Genomic DNA, 14,077 nt, shown 5'->3' with positions numbered 1-14,077 from the left:
GCGCCACTTAACATTTACAGATACATCATTAATTGAAAGCGGGAACTCGGCTACCGATCTTAAATATGGGGATCTTAGAAAGCCACAGTAGATCACATGGCATAAAATTTACACAGGAAAGCAGTCGATCTTTGACATAAATGGACAAGTGATAGCGCTCTGTAACCTCAGCTATTAACTGAGCCTCAGCTACTAACTCAGTTATTAATCCAGTGATTTTACCTAACAGCTATTTTGTAAAGAGGTATTGAATTGATGCCCCAGCCTGATACTGAACATTAGTTTTATTAAATTTGTATGAGTGGAGTGTTAAAATGGGCTTGAACTTACACTTATGGCACGAATTCTATATCAAGTTAAAGCCTAACTCTTGAAACTTTTATTTTTAAGAGAGCACCTTTTATTCTATAGCACTCATCCCAGACTGTATTCTTCATTCTGGGTGGGAACAGGAAATCATGTCAGACAGTTCCTCCTTGGACCCCTCTGAGAGTTCTGTGTAGAATGTCTGGACATTCCCAACAGACCTAGGATCAGTTACACCTCAGTTTCCCCTCAATAGGAAAGTGGAAAACTGTTTTCGGATCAGAATTCATTCCTGTAGGCCATCTGGAACCCACTCACTGCCTGTAGGAGGATGTGGTCTGAACAGAACCATTTGGTGCTGCGACGTCAGCACACTGCTGGTTGCATTAAGTGTCACCTGGGTGTTCCCTTCATGTGGTCATAGCGGAAAATAAAGCTACCAGAACAGTGCGGCGCACACAAGCGTGTGTGTTCTGCTCTTTAGAACTTGTCTGTCGCAGGTTTATGTCCTGATTATGTGTGAAAGGAGTGGGTAGATCCAGCCCTTGTTTATGTATAAGCCTTTAAATTGCACCAGTGCATGAATGCGGTAGCTCTCTCCCACTAGTCTTATGGAGCTCAGCTGTGCATGTGGCTCACAGGACTTGACTCGACACCATTTAGGAGCCCAATGCAAAGGCTGGAATTACAGCTTGTACATGTCAAACGTCCATAAATTTGCCTTGAAAAATCATCCCCGCAGATCACAAAGCAAAATATTGACGGAAGGCTTTCGTCTAGCCCAGATAACGCCTGAAGAAATGACTAGGGGGTAATAAAGTGGCTCGTGAATACTATTTTTGCCCATGAGGTCTAATGAAAGAGGAAGGCTTACTAAGATTAGCACACTTCAAGTAGTTATGCAGATGGCCGTACGTTGTGTCTGTGTGGAGGAGAAGAGCTGTTGCAGCTGTGAAAATCACAGCAAAAGCAAAAAGACTCTGAAGACTATATTACTAGTGACATGTACACTGCCAAATGACCACAATTACAATGTACTTTATCACCACAGCAGCATTTTTAATAGTATTTTCTGCATTTCTGGATATACTGCTGCTGTATGCATGGGTGTGGATTTGGTTTGACATGAGGAGACCAACATACAGCGGCTAAAGCCAGCATACAACAACGTAAAACTAGACTTGAAAACCTGCAGTTCTGCTTAATTCAGGCCTGATTCACGGATGCTACCTACCTCTGTGTGGTGTGAGCAACACAGAATGGTATAATTTTCATATCGGCGCTCATGTTAACTGGTCAGTACTTACAAACAGGCTGCTCAAGCGAAGTAGCAGAGCGTCCTAGATGCTGCACTGAAGTGGCGCCGTATTAAAGAATTGATTAGGTGCTGATTTATCCTGCATGCTGCGCATATCATGCAGCAAAATATGCCAAAATGAAATGAATGAAAAGTCAAATTTAATGAAAATGTGAAATATGACTAATACTGGAATTTAATTCATGAACATTGTCAGACAAAATACTAGTTAAACATTCTGTGCTGCAAACAAATTTCCTGGTGGTCCGCCAGGCATTAGACTTTTGCCCAATCTCTAGCTATATTGGTGTCGAGGGTAAATAAATATACCGTGCTCTTTTATAAATTATATTTTTATTGAGCAGAGTGACTGATTTATTCATCTGGAAAAAGGAATGTCAGTAAAGCTTACTCACTGCTCCACTATGCAGCACGAATGCTGTACGTATGAAAGGCAGTGCATCTGAGCTGTAACGCTCAAGCTGCCGCATCGTTCACGCCATGCAAAGTAGCATGTGGGAATGAGGTGTTAGAGTTGCCATATTGTCAAATATGTAATGCTCTGCAATTCATTATTATTTCTGATGCATATTCAGTAAATTAGTTTCCTGCTCTTTAGAGTAGCTTTGTCACTAAAATACACTGAACTGAATTATTAGTGTGATCTGCAAGTTGCAATATTTTATAAAAAGTACTTTGGTAAAAATAGGGCAAAAGACAAGAGCATGAATTAATGTAATGGCATGTATCTGCCGTAGTATGTTAGCGTCAAGCTAACTGTGTTGCATTTTGAGTGTTTAGCTTAAACACTGACATTTACAAGCAATTTTACAGTAAGTGGTACAATTTAATCCCAACCCTAGTAAGTCTATTATAGCAATATAGGCCATTTTACAGTGAATGAGCATTGCACACAGTTTATTTATAATGTAATTCATGAAAGCAGGGCAGGTCTGCACATTATTTCTGTTACACTCACAGTTATATTCTTATAATTTCAAGCTTGTAACAATAGATGAACCCTTTTTAGTTATATCTAGAACCATATACAACATATTCTAAATTAGAATATATTAATTGAACTGTTTCATGATGTAAAGAACCCTTTGAGCATGCAAATGGAATGGTTTATTGCGTGTTCATGGTTCCATACAGAAACATTGTCTTTACTAAAAAAAAAAAAAAAAAAAAAAAAAAAACTTAACAAACTATCTTTTTTAAGAGTGTAGCCTATGCTAAGAAAGTTCCCACAATCTTTAACACATTTAATACATTGTGGTAAAAAACAATGAGTTGGTTTCAAACTGCCATGTTACCTGACTGATGGCAGCATGCAGCTGTTTTAGTATCACCATGGAAATAGCGTCTGCTGAAAATTGGTGATGCTTGAAGCAGAGATTATCATTGCCATCAGGCTTTTTTCTTTGACTTAGTCAGGAATCTAGCTTCCAAGTGAGGAGGCCTTTGCCGCTTAGGCACCCGTAGCTACACCACTGCTTTGACATGCTACTATTATGGTTTTTAGTTATACTATATTGCCAAAAGTATTCAGTCACCCATCCAAATCGGTGAATTCAGGTGTTCCAATCACTTCCATGGCCACAGGTGTATAAAACCAAGTACCTAGACATAGAGACTGCTTCTACAAACATTTGTGAAAGAATGGGTTGCTCTCAGGAGCTCAGTCAATTCCAGTGTGGTACCATAATAGGATGCTACCTGTGCAACGTCCAGTCCTGAAATTTCCTCGCTACTAAATATTCCACAGTCAACTGTCAGTTGTATTATAACAAAGTGGAAGCGATTACGAATGACAGCACCTCAGCCACAAAGTGGTAGGCCACGTAAAATGACACAGTGGATGCTGAGGTGCATAGTGCGCAGAGGTCTCCAACTTTCTGCAGAGTCAATCACTACAGACCTCCAAATTTTGTGTGGCCTTCAGATCAGCTCAAGAACAGTGTAGAGAGCTTCATGGAATGGGTTTCCGTGGCCGAGCAGCTGCATCCAAGCCTTACATCACCAAGCGCAATGCAAAGCATCGAACCCAGTCGTGTAAAGCGCCGCCACTGGACTCTAGAGCAGTGGAGACGTGTTCTCCGGAGTGACTAATCATGCTTCTCCGTCTTGCAATCCGATGCATAAGTCTGGGTTTGGCAGTTGCCAGAACAACGGTACTTGTCTGACTGCATTGTGCCACGTGTAAAGTTCGGTGGAGGGGGGATTATGGGCTGGGGTTGTTTTTCAGGAGTTGGGCCCAGCCCCTTAGTTCCAGTGAAAGGAGCTCTTAATGCTTCAGCAGACCAAGAGATTTTGGACAATTTCATGCTCCCAAATCTTTGGGAACTGTTTTTTGGACGGCCCCTTCCTGTTCCAACATGACTGTGCACCAGTGCACAAAGCAAGGTCCATAAAGACATGGATGAGTGAAGAACTTGGAAGAACTTGACTGGCCTGCACAGAGTCGTGACCTCAACCCGATAGAACACCTTTGGGATGAATTAGAGAGGAGACTGCGAGCCAAGCCTTCTCTCGTCCAACATCATTGTCTGACCCCACAAATGCGCTTCTGGAAGAGCACTCCTAAACCTTGTGGAAAGCCTTCCCATAAGAGCTGAAGCTGTTATAGCTGCAAATGGTGGGCCAACATCATATTAAACCCTATGGATTAAGAATGGGATGTCACTCAACTTCATATGTGTGTGAAGCCAGACGAGCGAATACTTTGGAAATATAGTGTATGTGACATGCTTTTGTCCGTCTTTGTATAAAAAAGTATGTTATACAGTCTGTTATGCTTTGTAAAAATGATCAGGATAGTTCTGTATAAGCATCAAAATTCAGAATAAAGGTGGAACTTTGGAGAAAGGCTGGAATTATGTACATATGATGATTAGGCCAACTGTGAGCAGTGCTCGCCAGTTACTGGCAAACTGTTTTTAACTTGCCCTCGTTCTTCCACAGATGGTGTTCTACATTCAGGACAGCGATGACGTCTATGGACGATTCGGCTTCCATCCCAATGAGACGCAACGCATTCAGAGCCAGCCCGACGTGCGCTTCCTGTCCCTCAGCTTCATGCGTGAAGGAGGCACACTAGGGGAGGTGCGACTGACCCTTACTGCCCTTTACATCCCAGCTGGGGCTTTGGACCCATCCCGAGCTCGGGATGGTGTGTTAAACGGCACCAGTGCCAACAGTCTGCTGTTCAGTTCGGGCCAGTCGAGGGTCCAGCTCATCCTGCCCATCCGAAATGATGCCTTCCTGCAGAATGGAGCCCACTTCCTCATACAGGTGCTTACCCTCATAGTCCCCCATAGGAAGCTCATTAGAGCAAGCAGAGGAATCCTGTTGAAAGTGCAGATTCAGAACTTGCCATTGAAACCACAATTGCGTTTGAAAATATCATAATTTAAATGTATTGAAAAGATATTGTTATATGTACAGTAATCCTTCAATTGTTGGCAAAAAGCAGAAGTACAACTTGAACCTGTTGGTACACAATGTAAATTGAATGTGTGTGGAATGTAACCAGCTATTTGCTCCGTCCACAAATGCATTCTTTTGTAGCAGCGTTAGTAAAGCTGGACAAGCTTTACAGAAAGCTAGCAGACGTTTTGTTTAACTTGAAAAACAGTAGCGATCTTTGTTCAAAGTCACAACATAACATTGCCTATGGGTTTCGCTACCTAATGAGCTTTCTGTAATGCTTTATTACAGCTACATGGGCATAACGCATTCATGGCATATTCATAAACAATACAGGTACATCGCAATTACATAAACATTTTTGACACATTTATTAATGAGGAATGAACGTACAGTACGATCTGATGAATTGAAAACACCCTTAATGATGCTTAACATGTACTTATGACCATTAATAAAATTTTTGTTAATGTTTTAATGTTAAGTCAAGTCAACTGAGATTCTAATTTCATTTATTATTGTTCAAAGTGTTTACTTTGATCATAAAGCACTCGTCTGATTCATCTGGAAATCTAAGCAAATTTAAATCCCTGTTTGTGCACAAAGTATTCCTTTAGCATGTACATTAATTGTACAATAATTATTAATGGTTTAATACTGAATACAACATGGAAATCTTTTTAATAGAATCTTTCTAAAATTGCACTTTTTTCCTGAAATGAAGGAATGTGTTTTAAAAATATTCATGATCGGGAAAGTGCTCCAGTTTGTAGGGAAGAATGATAAATATCTGCTTGAAATATTATTGGTAGCTAGTAAAAAGGCCAAAATGAGAAAGTGGAAGCAAGACCCCAACAAAAAGCGCTGTCCATGAAATTTACTCAATGGAAATTAAATTATTGATTTATATTACAACTGAGGATGGAATACTTTACAAAATACTGTGAGAATTGGATCTTAAAATACCTCATTATGGCAACTAGCACAAGCAGTTGCAAGGATATGTGAAAGGTGATATGTATTCATATCTTTCTTAAGTATTACTGTGTAACACTTGATGTTTGTAAAATGGTCCTGTAAGCAATTTTATGTTAATTTAGCTCATAGACAGCCTTTGTTCTTTAGTTATGTTTTGTTCATGTTTTTTTATTAATCTGCCTTTTCTCCTGGAAGTCATCCTATATATATATATATATATATATATATATATATATATATATATATATATATATATATATGTGTGTGTGTGTGTGTGTGTGTGTGTAATATATAAATATATTTTATATAATATATTTAATATATAATATATAAATATTTTTATTTTCCCAAAAACTACAATTTTCCCATAGGCTGAATGAGATTTACCAGTTGCTTTGAAATAATACACTTGGACCTTAGACTTGGATTGCTAACGGTTAACATTTAAACAAGCTGTGCTGCCATAAATGGACTGTGAGTATGAAACTGGCTCTGAATAGTTTGACATTCCGTATGCCAGTTGATTAAGGTTATCCTTTATGGCTCTTGTTTGTCTGTCCTGTCCTCTCTGGCTCTCTCTTTAGACCTGGGAGGACAACCTCGAGTGTCCTAACAATTCATCCTCTTTCACTGTAAGAGTCTCTCCATCAGCTTGCCTGGCAATTAACAATCTTGAGTCGTGGTGATGTGAGGGGTTTGGGTTGTTGCCATAGGATTTGTGTTGCTGCCCAAACAAATAACCCCTTCATCAAGCAACGCTGAGAAATAAACACAACACAAAACAGGCCTGGCACGGCTGGACCTGCTTAAGAACTCCTTCAAGGAAACAGACAAGATACAGAACAAACGCACACACATACAGTGGAGACTGACTGACAGTGAGAAGTGCTCAGTTAAGAGGTCACACCATGTGAACGTAATATGAGGTCTTGTTTAAGTGCGTAAGAGTGACCGTGTCCCTGTGACACATTTAGGACACACTGTGTTTGAACTTTATAACCATTTGACATCAGTACACGTCGAATTGAAACTAGATAAGCTGAACTTTCTGGCAGTGTGTGTTATTGTATGTCACATTTCCCTGTGAAGTCCCAGGCCTTAAATTTACACTAAAAGCCCCCTGCATTGTCTACCCATAAGATCACAAAGCCCTCTATATTATATGTCCCCTAGATCAAATGGTTCAGAAGCTATTTACATGTATGTTTATTTAAATAGGAATTTGTTGGGGGGTTGGGCAGGGGGTTTGTGCTGGAGTTCTGGACTCTGAGTCTTTGTCCTGAGATTAGAACCAGAGTCTAAGCTTGGAGATGTAGGTCTTGGGGATTGTCAGAGCTTTTATCTTAAGGCTTATAGCTTGTCTCTAGGGTGTTTTTATGTAATTTACCTAGAACTAACACTGGTTCTTGACAACATTTTGCCAGTAGCAAGTAAATAAAATGAAGAAAATTATTATATTTTTAAATATATTTAAAAGCATGTATTAATTAGTCTTTTTGTGATGTATGTATTTGTTCAAAAACAGTTGCAACTTAAGTTTTATTTATTTATTTATTTATTTATTTATTTATAAGTGTGTGAAAAATAATGCATTCAAGCATCCATCCATCCATCCATTCTGTAAGCCGCTTCTCCGTCAGGGTCGCGGGGGCATTCAAGCATATTTATTCCTTTGTTAAAAAAAGGCAAATCAGTACAACTTTCAGCAACTTGTATGAAACATTCTCAAATTTATTTGGATTACAGTTTATTTCCCAGTTTGCTCATTTTTGTTTAATTATTCATTTCAAAAGATGATTTTTCTTTTTGTCTTTGTTTCACTTTTTGCACTATTTTCACTATATATTCGCTATACACTATATTTATGTCCAGTACCCGTCATATCTGCAAACGAGATATGCTCAGGTAACCTTTTACAGGTTAGTAGTTATTGAACTTGATGTGATGAACACTAGACAGCGAAGGGAAAAAGATCAGTGTATTTGTTGGAAAACTTCCTTTGGCTTTTCGGTGCAGATGTTGTAAGGTGTTTTTCATTGGCAGAGCTGCTCAGTACATTTAAGTTCTTGTTCAGTTCATTTAAACAGTGTTTTGTTTCCTCTTCAGCTGGACAGCGTGCAGTTGGTCAACATTACTCCCCCCATTCCCTCAGTGAGCCCTCGCTTTGGAGGAGCCGTCAACATCTCCCTGCTTATTACACCAGACATCGCTAATGGAGAGATCGGCTTCACCAGCAACCAGACAGTGGTGGCAATAGAACCTGATGACACAAACACCAGCATGGTACAGCGCATCTTCCTCGCTGTAGTTACAGCTCATCACAGAGCAGACACACTATGTGTCCAAAAGTTTGTAGACACCAGCCTTCTGAAATCAATAGACAGTTTGCCCCTCATTTGCAGCAGACTCTGCTCTTCTGGGAGGAGCTTACACTAGATTTTGTAACATTGTTGTGAGGATTTGCTTGCATTTGGCCACAATAGTGAGATTTGCCACATTAGTGAGTTCAGGTACGGATGTAGGATGATTAGCGCTGGATCACAAATGCTACTCCAACTCATCCCAAAGATATTGGATAGAGCTCCATCACTCTACAGCATGGCTGCTTCAGAGTGTCTCATTCTGTTAGTGCTTTTTTATGAAGATTATACAAGCTGTGTGAGTGAAACTGAACACCTGTGTCAGCAGTGGGTGTACTTTAAGTAGCTGAACCCACTAATTACAGTGTAATTTATCATCTGATCTTAGGCTTAAGTGTCTTTGAGTCAGTTTAAAGCAAAAGCTCAAATTCACACAGTTTTTATACAAAGCCAAGACGTATTTAGCGCTGGAGATATGAGGCTAATATAGCTAATGCGTAGTAGAATCATATATTCTATACATTTATGGCATTTGATAAACTCTCTTCTCCAGGGTGACTTTGGTTTGATCAGTTTACACAGGTAGGTGAAGTTAGTGTTAGGAGTCTTGCCCAAGTATTTTGTCTATATACCAATATAGTCTTGACTCGTATTGGTATAATGTAGGGTGCTTGCCCAAGCCAGCATTGAAGGCAGAGGTGTTACACTGTACCAACCATTTTAAATTAGCATTGCACAAACTACATGCCTGAATCATCACACATAAATCAAACCATGTTGAATTGCTAAGTAATCTCAATTAGACTTGCTCATATGATTTCTCACATATGACATAATGTTACCTATAACAAAAGGATGATTACCACTGCTGTCTTTAGTTACATGGTGCACTTGTATGTAGTTAGGTTTTTTCACTGATTTTCCACAGAGTGAACGTTCCTCCTGGGTATGTTCTCCCTCTTTCTAGATCGTTCTTCCACTGAGGAGAGATGGTACAGATGGACAGGCAGTGGTCTTCTGGAGTTTGCGACCTACTGGTGAGAACAGAATGGATGTTACCAAGGACGACCTTTCTCCTTTCTCTGGTTCCGTCACGTTCCTTTCAGGACAAAGTGAGGCAAACATCAGCATCATCATCATGGCTGACGATGTTCCGGAAATCAACGAGACTGTGCTCCTCACTTTAGATAGGTGCTGTATGCTCCTTGCTTGTTTAGCCACTGTGTTCATATGATACTGATGTTTTTTTTCTAGTCCAGGTATTCCTTTTTTAAGTGTTGTTCTGGGTGTGAGTCTACAAATACAGTGAAATACTAAAGTTGGAGTACCCCTGGTTGGAGTACCCTGTTTTGTTGATTTTGTAAGTGGACAGAAGTTAACTCATCATCCAAAGAGAACACACTTAAATATGTTCAAATATGGCGTTTTGAGCACAATTTCTATTGTTTATCATACTGGAAAAAGACAACATAAAATATTATAGTGCCATAACTTTTAAATTCAGCAAGTAAACGGTAACTGTGTTTTAAAAGAGGAGGTTTTAACTTATTTTCACTTAGAAAATCAACAGAACATGTCTTTTAACCAGAAGAACCCAAACTTTTGCATATGACTGTTAGTTGCTTCATATTTCTGCATATAAGTATTTAGCTGTATTTAGAAACACATAGAACCAGTTAAAAGTTTGGACACTCTTACTGAATGTATGTTTTTCAAATTTGTTTTGATCTTATTTTAACTTAAATGCCGGAAACTGTCATAATAGAAATAACTGGTGAAATACCAGTAAAGTAAAATGCCAGTGGCCAGTAATTGCTCAGCCCATGTGGAACTTCAAGATGGTTAGAAAAGTGTCCAATACTCATTAAAAAAGGGCGGCTTCTTTGAGTGATGCCATAAAAGAGCCAGTGTCAGTTCTTCAAAGAATATGCTTGAAAATACTGGGAGAAGTGTAAAATACTGGGAGGAGGTTATTACAATGAAGCACAAGGTTGATATTAAATTTCTGACTATGCGCTTTACTGTGTGTGAATTTCTAATGTATTAGGTTGAGAATAATATCTCATTTTCTCTAAATAATCACCTACTATGTCAGAATAATTGCACACTGTCTGGATGAATATTTTTTGTTTCATACAGTCACTATTTTTTACTTACTAAGTCAATATCAGCCTAATGAGTCACAGTTTGAACTAAAATCTAAGAAACACAAAAATATTTTTTCTCCTTCCTGGGAGAAATAGACTTTCAGAAAGTCTGCTTTAAAAAAAGTCTGTTTTAAGAAAAGCATGTACGCCACATGTGTAGTTATATTGTGCTGGTCATATATTAATTACTGAGTTCTCATTGGTTCATTGGAAATTCCTAGTAGATGAGCCACTAAATGCGCCACCCCCGCCAACATAAAGTGTCAGTCAGTAGATGTGAGTAATTAATGCCTTGTTATTATTCTAAATGTGTAAATTATTCTAAAATGAAAATAATCTAATGGTTAAAAACTCCTCTATGCGTACAGTGGAATGCAAAAGTTTGGGTGCTTCTGGTAAAATTGCTTGTTTTTATTGATTTTGTGAGTGAAAAGAAGTAGAACACACTTCTGCACATTTTGATGACAGTTACTGTTTGACATTTTGGGGGAAAAATAAAACATAAAATGTGGCTTGTGAAAAAGTTATGGCACATTTTATATTTTATGATTTTATTCCCTGATGTGTGTATGGAATATGGAAATAGTGCAGTAAATTTGCAGAAACATACAACAGTATTTTCTGTAGAGGGTGTATTAATTTATATTCACTGAAAATCAACAAAACGTGTCGTTTAACAGAGGGTGTTCAGACTTGTATAGGTGTGTCCAAACATTTGTCTGAGATTACAATAAAAAAATGCAAAACAACTTAGCAAAAACAATAGCAGTAAGAGCTGAATGTGATGACTTAAGCGTTGCGTTATCCGTCTTCTTTTGGTGAAGACCCCTCTGGTATTCATGAGTTCTGACGGGAACGCTCCCTCTGCTTGCCTCCCACTGTCCCCTTTCGCAGGGTAGAGACTGCACGCTTTGTAGTGTACTTCGGGTGAGTGTACACTGAGGGGACTCTGCCCTTTTGTGTTTTGTGAATCAACACTTTGTTGCGATGGGACCACTTTGGACCATGCCTTAACATTTCGACTGGGGGGAAGTCTCTTTCATCTGGGTGTGTGAAATGGGGAGAAAGGGTGTGTGTCTCTGTGTGTGCGCATGCAAATAGCCTGTGCGTGTGTAAAGTGAATCAGTCGGGTCCGGCCTAGTGCTCTCTTTTCTCATTTAGCACCTAATTTACCCACTTCCTTTATGCGCTGCTGTAAAGCAGTCAGTGTTTGTATGCATGCGGCGCATCCTCTGAATGCGTTTGTTTGGAATGCTGCTGCCTGTCCGCTCTTTGTCTGCTATTTTACTAATTATCTGCAGCTTCTAGGGTTGGCTGGACCCAAACCGAGCTCAGTTAACACACAGGACCCCCTGCCGGGGTGGGGGGAGGCTAGTGGGCTGTCCCAAAACACGGCTAGTCAAAGCAGCCCTGCAGACGGGCCGACCACAAATGTGACCTATGCTAATGCCAATTTTCACACATACTTTATTTTAAAATCCTTGAATTAAAATGTCAGATTAAATCGGTGTTTTAATGGTACAACGATAAAGATGATGCTTTTAAATACTTCATTCAAAACATTCATACATTTATGTACATTGTTCCCACATGAATAAAATATTGGATAAATACTGGACTTTTAGCAGTAGTTTTGTTGACGATCATGTAGAAATGATATACACATTACAAGTAAATCAAGTGTATCACATTCTCCAGCTCAGTCAGGGAACTCTCACTGTTTGTTTTGTGGTGCAGGACGAATGTGGAGAACCAGATTCTGAAGCCTGGTTTCACCAGCCGAGAGATCATCATACTGGAGAATGATGACCCTGGTGGAGTCTTTGAGTTTTCACCTGTATCTAGAGGCCCCTGGTTCATTAACGTAAGAATGAAGTCTTTTTCTTGACTTGAGTGAAAATATATTTGGTTTATCCATTTTTCCTCACGGAACAGAAACATAAAGAAAAAGAAAATGTGTTCGGAAGCAGTTCATCGTGCATCATGAATCTCAAATTTCACCATGATTTCGTTGCAGTAGTTTGCAAAAGTGAAATTATGTTTTATTAATTTTTAAAATGAAAAAGGTTAACACACAATCCATGGAGACCTAACTTAAAATAGCACATTTAAGTTTAATTCTGCCTGTTAATAGTTTTGACCAATGGGCTGTAAGGTTGGTCTTCCATATAGTTAAATCCAAAACTTTTCCAACTGTAGTTGGATAGTGTCTGTCCCACCCTTTCAGTCTAATAACTAATTTACCACCATCACCATTCTCACTGCAGGTTTGCTCTGTGGAGCATTTAATTTCTTTGACAGAGAAAAAAGAGATGGTTGTGATTGGCAGAGAGGCATGTCAATCATTGTTTTGCCATTGGTCAGTTTTATTTTGCCCACAAATTGATCCCATGCTTCGTTTATTATCATTACTTTCAAATCTAGCATCCTAAAAGCAGGATGAACGGATGTATATTTACAGTTGTACTCTTTACTAGTTCAGCTGTAATTACAGGACTACAACACATTTTAAGAGGTATATTCATGCTGTCTCTGCAGGAGGGCCAGACGGTGGAGCTGAGAGTGATCAGACAGCAAGGGCAACTACTGAACCAGCTGGTGAGATACACGGTGACGCCCTCCGGAAATGAGGACTTTTACGGTGCCACAGGCATCCTGGAGTTCCAGCCCGGAGAGAGGGAGGTGGTGGTGGCTCTAGTAGCCAGACCTGATGGGTTACCTGAGGTTAACATTACTTTTTGCACTGTTTTTGCACTAAAAGATCCTCTCTGTAAGTTAGGAAATATGTTGAGAAGATGATATCGCTTCTGAATGCTTTATTGACCTTTTATCAAGCGCTATCCATTACGACATATATTAGTACATAAATGGAGGTCAGTGATGTGACAATCAATAATAATTGTGGTATTGGTTGCGTTCATGCACAATAAACACCTTGATCTACAAATTATTGAGCATGAATTAATCACTCGATTTCACAGTATAAGTGTATCATTGGCAAACGTTCCATTATGTTTCATATTTTAAAATAGTTTTAGTGATTAATTAAGGGTTAAAAAGTTGTGTTTGCTTCCTTTCAAAGATCAACAAGATATGTAGAAGTGCCCTTTTGCATACAACTGTGTATCTACATATTCATAAATACATACAGTATATTGTACCTGTTATATCAAAGAGTCTTAATTTCTGTTAACGTTTGTTCTTAGCTGGACGAGACATTTGCGGTACTTCTTAGTAGCCACAGCACCCCAGCTAGTCGCCTGGGCAGCCGCAGACAAGTCAACATTACTGTGCGCAAGAGTGATGATCCATTTGGGGTCATTGAGTTCACTCAGCCAGGCCTCAGGTTCTCCATCAATGAGAGCAAAGAAATGGGCTTACATTCAGGTATGTTCCTTTTAGATTTGCCTTAATGGAATAGTTTGTCTGAAATGTTAGTGTTGCTGGCTAAACGACAGTAAACATTATTCAAAAGGAGATGTTTTCTGTTCTCCCTGGCCTGTGGCTTGTGTTCATTGTTGGCCTTTTTGGGAATTAATTATTTATTGACTTATATGGTG

At 39.2% G+C, this 14,077-nt stretch overlaps 1 protein-coding gene across 2 annotated transcripts in view; it reads left to right on the top strand.

Annotated features, from left to right (window-relative positions):
• The window catches only part of adgrv1 (adhesion G protein-coupled receptor V1), a 241,446-nt gene that overhangs the window by 46,495 nt on the left and 180,874 nt on the right, over positions 1-14,077 (top strand). Inside the window, exons 9-15 of one of the 2 annotated variants that reach the window (XM_037531691.1) lie at positions 4,568-4,897; positions 8,117-8,293; positions 9,338-9,561; positions 11,412-11,444; positions 12,255-12,381; positions 13,056-13,241; positions 13,724-13,904. In XM_037531691.1, the coding sequence (XP_037387588.1) occupies positions 4,568-4,897; positions 8,117-8,293; positions 9,338-9,561; positions 11,412-11,444; positions 12,255-12,381; positions 13,056-13,241; positions 13,724-13,904 (1,258 nt within the window). The remainder of the gene's footprint in view (positions 1-4,567; positions 4,898-8,116; positions 8,294-9,337; positions 9,562-11,411; positions 11,445-12,254; positions 12,382-13,055; positions 13,242-13,723; positions 13,905-14,077) is intronic. The other variant, XM_017695589.2, reaches the window with a different exon arrangement.

This window comes from Pygocentrus nattereri, chromosome 20 (assembly GCF_015220715.1).
Source record: "Pygocentrus nattereri isolate fPygNat1 chromosome 20, fPygNat1.pri, whole genome shotgun sequence".
Taxonomy (NCBI): domain Eukaryota; kingdom Metazoa; phylum Chordata; class Actinopteri; order Characiformes; family Serrasalmidae; genus Pygocentrus; species Pygocentrus nattereri.
Note: the sequence above shows the minus strand (reverse complement) of the source record. Positions and strands in the feature narration are given on the sequence as shown.